This window comes from Aethalodelphis obliquidens, unplaced genomic scaffold (assembly GCF_003676395.1).
Source record: "Aethalodelphis obliquidens isolate GAN/ISIS:26980383/991018 unplaced genomic scaffold, ASM367639v1 scaffold125, whole genome shotgun sequence".
NCBI lineage: Eukaryota > Metazoa > Chordata > Mammalia > Artiodactyla > Delphinidae > Aethalodelphis > Aethalodelphis obliquidens.
Genome location: NW_020838069.1, coordinates 19558 through 30947, shown reverse-complemented (window position 1 = coordinate 30947; position 11390 = coordinate 19558). Strand labels below are relative to the sequence as shown.

At 42.2% G+C, this 11390-nt stretch overlaps 1 protein-coding gene across 1 annotated transcript; it reads right to left on the bottom strand.

The window, feature by feature from the left end:
* Positions 1 to 550: 550 nt before the first annotated feature.
* Positions 551 to 9949, bottom strand: ZNF589 (zinc finger protein 589). Its single transcript, XM_027098653.1, is given in 5 exon segments — positions 551 to 985; positions 988 to 1376; positions 1378 to 1414; positions 7100 to 7322; positions 9917 to 9949. Coding segments are annotated over 5 exon segments (783 nt in total). The 3' UTR covers positions 551 to 884.
* Positions 9950 to 11390: the final 1441 nt, after the last annotated feature.

Genomic DNA, 11390 nt, shown 5'->3' with positions numbered 1-11390 from the left:
CCCTCGCAGAGCTCTAGCAGGGTGGTAATGGATGGTGGAGAGATTTGACTCCCAGTGTTTCTTATGAGGTCACCTCCAGCTAACACCTTACCCTTGCTCCCTGTCAGGCTTCTCTCTGAGCATGTCCTCTGCTCTGTGATAAGGAGTGATGTCCAGCTAAAGCCTCACCCACACTACCTCACAATCAAGGCTTCTCCCTTGAGTGTGCCCTCTGATGTGGCTGCCAACTGCCTTGTTGCTAAAGTCACACTCTCACTCCTCGCACACCTAAGGCTTTTCCCTGAGTGTGTTCTCTGGTGTCTGATGAGGGCTGACTTATGGCTAAAGCCTTGCCCACATTCCCTGCACACATAAGACTTTTCCCCTGAGTGCACCCTCTGATGCGTGCTGAGAGCTGACTTGTGGCTGAAGTCTCGCCCACATACCCTGCAACTCGTAAGGCTTCTCTCCTATGGGTATCCTCTGGTGTGTGTTTAGGATTATCTTGTGGCTAAAACCCCACCCACACTCCCTGCAAACAAAAGGCTTCTCATCTGAACATGTCCTGTGGTGTGTGATGAGGTGTGATTTCACCCTAAAGCCTTGGCTACAGTTCCTGCACACATAAGGCTTATCCCCTGTGTGAATCCTCTGGTGCTTAATGAGGTCTGACTTTTCACTAATGCCTCGCCCACACATCATGCAAAGGGCTTCTCCCTTGTGTGTGTGTGACTTGTGGCTAAAAGCTTGCCCACACTTCCCTGCATACATAAAGCTTCTCACCTGAGTGTGTACTCTGGTGGTTGTAGAGGGGTGGCTTATCTATAAAGCCTTGACCACAACTCCCCACATATATAAGGCTTTTCCCGTGTGTCCTCTGATGTCTGTTGAGATGTGACTTCCTGCTAAAGCTTCACCCACACTTTCTGCACAGGAGATATCTCCGCTCGTGACAGCCTGTGTCTGAAGAGGTTTGACTTCTGGCTAAAACCTAGTCCACACCTCTAAACCTGACTGCTCCAAATCCTGAGAGTTCTACCCTCTCAGGAATGTTGTCTGCTTCCCCAGAGCTTACCCTCTGGGCTGGACTGAGCTGTACCTTCAACACTTTGTTGCCTCCCTGAGAGCTTACTGGTGGTCCCTGGAGCGGGCTAGAGAAAACCACTTAAGTCCCCTTCTCATTTGTGCTCCAAAACAAAGGCGTAGATCCCATTCCTTGATCTTCTGCTTTGGCACCCCAGTGGTTTTTATCAGAATGTTGTTGCTGCCGCTGCTGGTGGTCATTTGGGCAAGGATCCCCTGGTTGGAGTTGATTTCCTGCACATGAATATGGAATAAGATGACTGCAGAGCTCATGGTGGCTGAGAAATTGCTGACTGTCAAAGGCCAGAGGGCAGAGGGCAAAGGGGCCAGGGACGGACTCCTGGCTTTGAATCTGCTGAAGAAAGTTTTCAGTCAAAGTAGTCAGAGGAAGGGCTCGCTGGGCTTTTCTTCCTTGTCTTATAGTAAGATCTGGCCCATTAATCATTCACAGCCGTTAATGTCTGTCTCTCCAAGACATGCTTCACCAGACCTATATTTCCATTCAACTTCTTTGGACTTTTTATTTGGAAATAATTTCAAATGTACAGAAAAGGTGCAAGAATAAGGACAATACAAAGAACAGCTGTATACCCTTTACCCTAATTACCTACTGCTAACATTTGTATGTTATGTATGTATATGTGTGTATACATATATGTATATATATTTTTTTCTTTGAATCATTTGAGAGTAAACTGCATACATCAATGCCCTTTACCCCTAAATACTTCAGTGTGTGTCTCATAAAAGTAGGGATATTCACTTTTTTTTTTTTTTTTTTTTTTGCGGTACGCGGGCCTCTCACTGTTGTGGCCTCTCCCGTTGCGGAGCACAGGCTCTGGACGCGCAGGCTCAATGGCCATGGCTCACGGGCCCAGATGCTCCGTGGCATGTGGGATCTTCCCGGATCGGGGCAGGAACCCGTGTCCCCTGCTTCAGCAGGCGGACTCTCAACCACTGCGCCACCAGGGAAGCCCGGGATATTCACTTTCATAACCACAATACAGTTATCAACTCTGGTAAATTTTTTTTTTAAATAAATTTATTTATTTATTTTTGGCTGCGTTGGGTCTTTGTTGCTGCATGCGGGCTTTCTCTAGTTGAGGCACGTGGGGGCTACTCTTCATTGTGGTGCACGGGCTTCTCATTGCAGTGGCTTCTCTTGTTGTGGAGCACAGGCTCTAGGCGCACAGACTTCAGTAGTTGTGGCACATGGGCTCAGTAATTGTGGCTTGTGGGCTCTAGAGCACAGGCTCAGTAGTTGTGGTGCATGGGCTTAGTTGTTCCGCGGCATGTGGGATCTTCCCAGACCAAGGATCGAACCTGTGTCCCCTCCATTGGCAGGTGGATTCTTAACCACTGTGCCATCAGGGAAGTCCTCGGCATTGACTTTTTTTTTTTTTTCGTTACGCGGGCCTCTCACTGTTGTGGCCTCTCCCGTTGCGGACGCGCAGGCTCAGCGGCCATGGCTCACGGGCCCAGCTGCTCCGCGGCATGTGGGATCTTCCCGGACCGGGGCACGAACCCGTGTCCCCTGCATCGGCAGGCAGACTCCCAACCACTGCGCCACCAGGGAAGCCCTCGGCATTGACTTTTAAAGGGAGAGATGATGAGATCTGCTGGAGCGCTGCAGTCATGGGGTGGGAGAGAAAGAGGACTTGAGGATGACTTCATGGTCTGAGAAACTGAATAAGCTGAACTGCTGTTACCTCGATGGGATAGTCTATGGAAGGGGCAGGTGCGGGGGCGGCAGTCATATTAGGAGCTTAGTTCTGGGCATGTGGAGACACTTATGGGACATCCAATACATGTCAAGCAGGCAGTCTGATATATATGAATGTAGATTTCAGGGGAGGAGTCCAAGCTTGGGAGGATGACATAGACGGCTTGACAAAGGTCTGGGACCCCTCGTGCTCCTCTGTAGGTAAAGGTTTTCCACAGTAGGGGCAGAATTTGAAAGTTGCTTCAACACCTGCCACAGTCTGGACAGGAGATCATGCTTTATGGGGTCACGGTCTGGCCCTCAGACTCACTGGGCTGGAAACTCCATCTTAACTGTGTCCTTCTCAGTTGCCCCACGAAAACTTCCGTTTGAACTCTGGTAAATTTAACATTTACATAATACTTTAACTATCATATATATTCCAATTTTGTCAATTGATCCAATAATGTCCTTTATAGCATTTTCCCTACAGTACAGGATTTAGTCTACTATCAGATATTACAATTAGTTTCCATGTTTCTTTAGTTTCCTTTAGTGTCTCTTTCATGAGACTGGCATTTTTGAAGAATAGGGTTCTTTTTTTAGGGAACATTCCTCATGTTCTAGAATATGTATAGAATGTTGCCGACATTTTCCTATGATTAGATTCAGATTATGTACTGTAGTCAGTTTTTACATTTTACATCTTTTACTTGAATCAAAAAAACCCCCCAAAAAACCCACAGCAGAACCTATTATTCTATATATTATTCCAATAAATAATCTTCCAAGTAAGTATCAGAGGCATCTTCAACTTTGTATCTGCACTTACACTAAAATTATCTCCTAAGCCATAACCAGTTACATTGACACACACAGCTACAACCGTTAATTTCCAACAAGAGAGAACAATCCTATGACCTACAGGGGAACGTACTTTGTGACTTTTCCTATGAGAAGAAAGAGTGGATTGATGTAGGAGTCACTCAGTCTGGTGTCTCCAATGCAGAAGGCAGCAGAGAATAGTTTAGCAGGGTTAAGTAACTTGTTCACAGTCACAAAGAAAGAAGAAACAAAACAGGGTTTGGGATGTGCTCTTAAATACTATACAAACCACAGATAACTCTGAACTAATCAGCATACAAAGAATTATTTTCTACTAAACCTGTCCTTAAGGGAAAAAAAAAAAAAAGCTTCGAAGCAAATAATGAGACTCTTGCTGCTTTGACTAGGTCTCTGGAGAAAAGAAGCCAGTGAGAATTAAACCCCCTGACATAGAACAATCTGTTTGGGGAAAAACTAACCAAATTTGGCCTATAGATTAAACCTGGGGACAGGAGGTATTCTGGGCTTTGACCACAGCCTAGGGCTACAAAGCCATCCAGATCTCCTGATCAGGAGATTCCAGACACCCAGTCCAACTGCACTGACTACTCTCAGGACAGAATGAGGGGTGGCTAAGCCATGCTGCTCCAGAGGATCTACTGAGACCAATCTTGCCAGGACCCTCATCCATCCAAAGGAAGTATTCCCTAGAGCCATGAGAGTTCTGCCCTGGGATCAGGAATAGAAGAATGGGATGGGAGCAGGTGACTAAAGCCCATTCCAATCTCTTCCTTCTTTATTCTACATTCCTAATAAATAGAACTCTTTACCTTATTTTTAAAAAACCCAAGAAACCCCGTAATGTTCAGAGTAAAAACCAAGCCCTGAGAGTGGCCCACTGGGTTCCACATTCTTTCACAACCTATCGGCTTTCTGACTCCATCTATACTCCATCCTTCATTCCCTCCAATCTGAGTCACACTGAACTCCCTCCTGATGCCTTGCACTGGCTGGTTCCGATGTCTGGAACACCCTTCTCCCAGATATACTACTGGTATATTCCAAGAACCCAGAACTGGACCTAACATATAATAGTTAATAAATACTTTTGCATGAATAAGTGATAGGAACAGAGTTAATTAAGAAAGAACTTAAAAGGTTAGGCAGAAGACAGACACGTTCTCAATACTGTCAGAATCAAAGGCTCCTTTTCATAGTCTATGTCTTGTAACATCTCATTTACTGTCTTGCAATGAGATTCATATTTAATAAAATGTCCCCATACACAGAATTTTTAAAAAAGAATGTAATGCCCTAACCAAAATATAAAAGAGAAATAAAAGCAAGTAATTTACAATAAAAAATTATGTATTTCAATATGAATTTCACAGGACTACATTAGGAGACATAATGAAGCAATGAGATGCTTACAGCTACAGGCAGATCACTGTGGACATGACAGTTACAAATGCAGACAGACATGGATGTGCCTTACTGATGACATGTGTATACTATATTGGTGACAGACATAGGTGTGCTGTATGGGTGGTAACTCAAACACTACAACCAGCAATGCCATTGGTCATGTGATGTTTTCTTTTTTTTTTCTTTTCCAGTCGTGCTGCGCGGCTTGCAGGTTCTTAGTTCCCTGACCAGGGATTGAACACGGGCCACGGCAGTAAAAGCGCCGAGTCCTAACCAATGGACCACCAGGGAAATTCCCATGTTCTTCATGCTGATGAACACGTCTGTTTTTTTTTCCTGCAAATGGCATTTTATCTATCTATCTATCTATCTAGATATCTATCTATCTATTTATGGCTGCATTGGGTCTTCACTGCTCCACGTGGGCTTTCGCTACTTGTGGTGAGCGGGCTCTAGGCATGTGGGCACCAGTAGTTGTGGCATGCAGGCTCAGTAGTTGTGGCTTGTAGGCTCTAGAGCGCAGGCTTAGTAGTTGTGGCACACGGGCTTAGCTGCTCCGCAGCATGTGGGATCTTCCCAGACCAGGGATTGAACCTGTGTCCCCTGCATTGGCAGGCGGATTCTTAACCACTGCGCCACCAGGGAAGTCCCTGGTGAACACTTCTTGATAAAGTTCAAAACTATTCTCCCTTGATTTACGATCTACTATGTAAAAACTACTTTAGAATATTATCTAAAATAGATTTATATTCTAGATTCAGAGAATTACAAACAGATCCACGGCCTTGAGAGAAAAACCAGAAGAGGGAGGAAGAACTGATATAGATTTAAGGAATATTTTTAAAAAATGGAATGTGTGGATCTTGTCTGGATCCTGATTCAAATTCTCAAAAAGACTTTTTTGAGATGATCAGGTAAATTTGAACATAGACCAAGTGTCAGATGATACTGAAGCCCTACAGATAATGTGGTTACATATAAAAAAAAGTCCTTATTTATTAGTTACATTGTGATATATTTAGGAGTGGTATGTCACATTATTTGGGATTTGTTTTAAGTAATTCATCAATAAAAGAAAAATATATAGAGAAAAGGAAGGATGAATCAAGTGCAGCAAAACAGTTTGAAGTATGAAATGGACCCAACAGGATCCAAAGTTTCCATGTAAAGATTAATTTACTTTGAGATAATTTTAATATAGTTCTCAGAATCAATGAAATGCATGAGCACAGAGACAGAGAAGAAGACCACCAGACGAAACAAGGTAAAAACAAGACCAAATTAGTTTGGCCAGCTGAAAGCAAATTTAAATGGGTGACTCTTCACTGAGACAGATGGAGAAACTAGGTCAGAAGCCAAATGGAGTGAAATTGGGCCATTTCAAACCGAGGAAAACAGTTCGTAACAGATCCAAGCAGACAAAAATAAATCAGAACTAATTAATTCATAGCTATGCCAAATAGAGAAAATTCTTGAAAAAGCTTCTGACAGAAATTTATGTGCAAGTCTGAAAACAGGACTCTTAAGAATGCAGGAATATCCAGAATAATTTTGTATTTACCATCCTAGACAAATAATCTGTTTCAGGTTTTAAATAAATGAAGAAAAATATGATTATAATATCAAATAACCTATAAAACACAAAACGGACAGATTTAATTACACTATAAGCTTTTTTAACTTCTAGGACACAGAGAGGCCTCTCTTATTACCTTCCTCTCCTCCTTGCTCTCTGTGCTCTGATCACGCCGGCCTCCTTCCTTTCCTATCTCGGGGTCTCAGCACTGGTTGTTCCCCAGCACAGAAGAGTCTCCCACTACATCCACATATCTAACTTCCTTACCTCCTTCAAGCCTTTACTCACACCCATCTCCTCACAGAGGCCTACCCTGATCACCCACCCCTGCCTCTACACCCCGGCACCCTGGATCCCCCTTATTCTGCTCTACTTATATTTGTATATATTATACATATTTTAAAACTATGTAGAGCTTATTATCCTCTAACATACATAATTTACTTATATATGCTATTTATTGTATATGTCACTATACTAGAATGACCCAAAAAATGCTTTATTGTTTTATTCAGAGATGTGTTCTAAGAGCTTAGAACATTGGCTGGCTATATGGTCAATAAATATATGAATGGAAAAATTAAGGAAAGAGAACATACCCTCACCCAACAGGACTAGATTCCTGAAATTCTCCAGCATCACTTCTTTGTACAGGTTCCTCTGCTCAAGGCTCAGTCTCTTCCACTCTGCCTCAGTGAAAATCACAACCACACCCTCGAATTTCACTGGTCCCTAAATCAACCAACAAATTCATACTCATCAAGTCACCAACAATTTTCACATGGAGAATGGAACTGGCTGTCCTGAAGAATCTCACTACATAAGTAATGGATCTGAGGGTTTGCAGGGTTGGGCATTACTCCACGCTTGGTTTGGTGTTATAACATGCAGAAAGCAGGACTAATCTATAAGACACACTCCTTGCCCTAAAACACTTACATTTTAATTGGGAAAATTATTTTTGAATCAATGAGAAAACATTAAAGCAGAGTTCAGGAGTATGAATGTGACAACTTATAATGGATGAAATTCGAATGGAGGGTAGAAGACAAGCTATAGAAGTAAGGAAAGGCAGCACAGAGGCAGGGCTTATACTGGGCATTAAGAAATGATGAAGATTAGAGAAAAAATAAGAGGCAGCTCGGACTATAGAGAAAAATGTGAGTGCCTCATGCCAGGTCTAGAATGAGTATTTGTTAACACTGATTAAAATATATTTCTCTGAACAAAAGGAGATAGTGCTGAGGCACGCCAAGCTTTATCAAAGGATTCAAACTGTATTCCTTCAGCCTGCTGGTTAATTGCCAAATTATCGGCCGCTCTGAAGGCTTACGCCTAAGAGCATTCATCAGGAGTAGACAGTTGCTGCCTGAACCAGTCATGTGTGTGGGTTCTGAGAGGTGCCTCTATGTGTGGGGTCTGGGTGAGATGGGGAGCGCAGGCAAGGAGGCACGGTGGGGCACTGTAGTGAACCAGCCTGCTCAAGACCTACTATGGGACTTCCCTGGTGCTGCAGTGGTTAAGAATCCACCTGCCAATGCAGGGGATATGGGTTTGAGCCCTGGTCCGCAAAGATCTCACATGCCGTGGAGCAACTAAGCCCTTGCACCACAACGACTGAGCCTGTGCTCTAGAGCCGGTGAGCCACAACTACCGAGCCCGCATGCTGCAACTACTGAAGCCCTCGCGCCTAGAGCCCATGCTCCGCAACAAGAGAAGCCCACGCACCGCAACAAAGAGTAGCCCCCACTCACTGCAGCTAGAGAAAGCCCACGGGCAGCAACGAAGACACAACGCAGCCAAAAGTAAATAAATAAATAAATGTATTTTTTTTAAAAAAAGACTTAACTATGTACTGAACATCTGGCCAGCTTAATAAAGGTCACTGGGTGTGTGCGTGCGCACACGCACACACACACACACGCACACTCACACACAGATTTCTCTGCTTGAGAAAAGTGATTTATAAGATCCCTATCACTGTATATATTTTGACATTGCCTTTTGTAAAGCCCTCCAACCTCTCGCTCAATGTGTAGGGCAATATTTGAATACATAAAATGGTTGGCAGGGAGGATGGCAAGTAGTGGTTCCTGAGAATGGTATTTCCAGTTAAATGAAGTTTAACCTTAACCTATGGAAAAATTTTTACGGAACATATTTACATTTTATGAAACTACATCGCAAGATCATCACTGTAAGAATGATATTACAGTCTTTATTTCAGAGAAAGAATACTGAGGCCCAGAGAACTTCCCCAAATGACAAGAAAACAACAGGACTGGAAAACAGTCCTTCACGGTTCCAGAGCCCTTATTCTCTTCACTGCAAGCTGCTTTTTCTTCCGTCATGCACCAGTTTTCTCTCACCTCTTTATTTCTTCCAAGTCTCAGAAACCTTGCTTCAACTTTCTGCATACTAGAACCATACCACATGCTTTCTCATCAGGTCTCTTCTTATTAGAATAGGTATATTCAGAGACATTTTCTCTCTTTAGTTATGCCTAAAAGGTGGTGTTGCCCTCAAGTCTCATGGTAGTCACCAAATTACTTACTTCTATTGAATTCAAGCATTATTTAATCCATTACCATCTGCTGCAACCTCTGGGTTGTCTGTGTCACTACTGCCTTGCCCTAGATTTTTAACTACCAAGCTCCTTCAGTCTGTGGAATTGAGGGACATGTGTACATCATTCTCAGCTATCTTTGATCACCCTGAATGCCTATTTTCTGACTTGCTTCCTCCTATTCTCAGGTCTATTTCAGTCTTCTATCTAGCCCACCTTCTAAGTGGTTTTTCACACCCTAGGAGTTGGTGATGTATACTCCAGGTTCTACAACTAAACTAATTAAGCTTCTGTCACATCAAAGACCACAGTTGGGGGGCTGAGGTGGTGGACTGAGCCACAAGGTTACCCAGCCAGAGCTTCTAGGCAGTCTTGCTTCAGAGCTAGATTCTAAAATAGATTTAAAATCCAATACACAGAAGTGGCAAAAGGAGTAAAGAATAATAATGATGCTGAATTGAGAGTGGGAAACTAGGTATAAATACAGAAATCACTGGGTGTGTGGGTTTGGGGAGGGATGTCAAAAACACACCCTGACAGCCCAGGCAGTCAGGCTTTGTATAGTGTAGGAGGGAAGACATATGTCTAGACAACAAGCTGGGACCCACAATTAGGCAGTCAAGACCTATGGGGGGAATGGCGTGGGGGCCTCTCAAGCTTTCCATGACCAGCTTCTCCTGGCATATTCTGGTCCTCATATTCTTAATAATCTTTCCCCTATTCTTCTTACATCAGGTCTCACACTTTCTCTTGCTCACACCTTGTGTCTTTCATGTTCCAGCAACTTCTCCATTTCCTTCTTGCTTTCTCTTCCCCCTCTACTTCCCTCACTTAAGCATAAGACTGGCTCAGCTAGAAGGAAAGCCAGGATTTTTGCACAATGGATGTGTTAAGAACCCAACCTGCAGAACCAAAAGCCACAAATCCAAATCCCAGCTCCATTACTTTATAAAATATGTAACCTTGGGTAACTTACATAACCTCTCTGTCTTAGTTTCTACATCTATAAAATGGGTTTGATAATGACATCTACTTTCAGGGTTGTTGGATTAAAGGAATTAATAAGTGCTTAGATCAATGCCTGACATGAAGTAAATATTTGTTATTACTATTTATTATAATTAAGCAGTATAATGTTTTATATTTAAGTGAGAACTGACTTTAAAGATAAATAATTTTTGGTTCTCAAAAAGTAATCAAACACTCCAGCCAGGGCAATAAGGCAAGAAAAGGAAATAAGAGCATAGACATTTGGTAAGGAAGAAACAGAACTGTCCCTATTTGCAGATAACATGGTTGTCTATGTAGAAAATCCAAAATAATCTACAAAATAGATCACAGAATTAATAAATGAGTCCATGAGGGCCACAAGATACAAGATGACCACACGAAAGTCAATCACATTCCTATATACTAGCAATGACCACATGGAAACAAATTAAAAACATAATGCCATTTGCAATCACTTCAAAAAAATGAGATAGCTAAAACATAAATCTAACAAAATTTGTACAGAGTCTTTATGGTGATGAAAGAAAGCAAAGATCTAACTAAATGGAGAGACACACCATGTTCACGGTTTGCAAGACTTGACACAGTGAAGATGTCAATTCTCCCCAAAATCACCTATAGATTTAAAACAATTCCTATCAAAATCTCAAGATTTTTTGTAGATACAGACAAGCTTATTCTACAGTTTATATGATAAGGCAAAGGAAGCAGAAGAACAAAGTGAGAGAGTCACTATACCTGATATTAAAATTATTACTTACTATTTGGTCACTACAATAACCAAAACAGCATAATATTGGTGGAAGAATAGACACAAATCAATGAAAGAGTACTGAGAACCCAGAAAGAAGCCAACATAAGTACATCAAATTGATTTTTGATGAAGGTGCAAAAGCAATTCAATAGAGGAAGAAGAGTCTTTTCAACAAATTGTGCTGGAACAACTGGACATCCATGGGTAAAAAAATTAACATCAACCTAAAACCTCATACTTTATACAAAAAATTATTCAAAATGGATATTAGATTTAAATGTAAAACTATAAAACTTTTAGAAGAAAATATAAAAGAACACCTTCAAGACCTAGGGCTAGGCAGAGTTCTTAGTCATGACACCAAAACCATGATCCATAAAGAAAAAATACATAAACTGGACTTCATCAAAATTAAAACTTTTGTACCACAAAAGACTTCCACACCTCTTCCAGAAAACAGAAGCAGGGG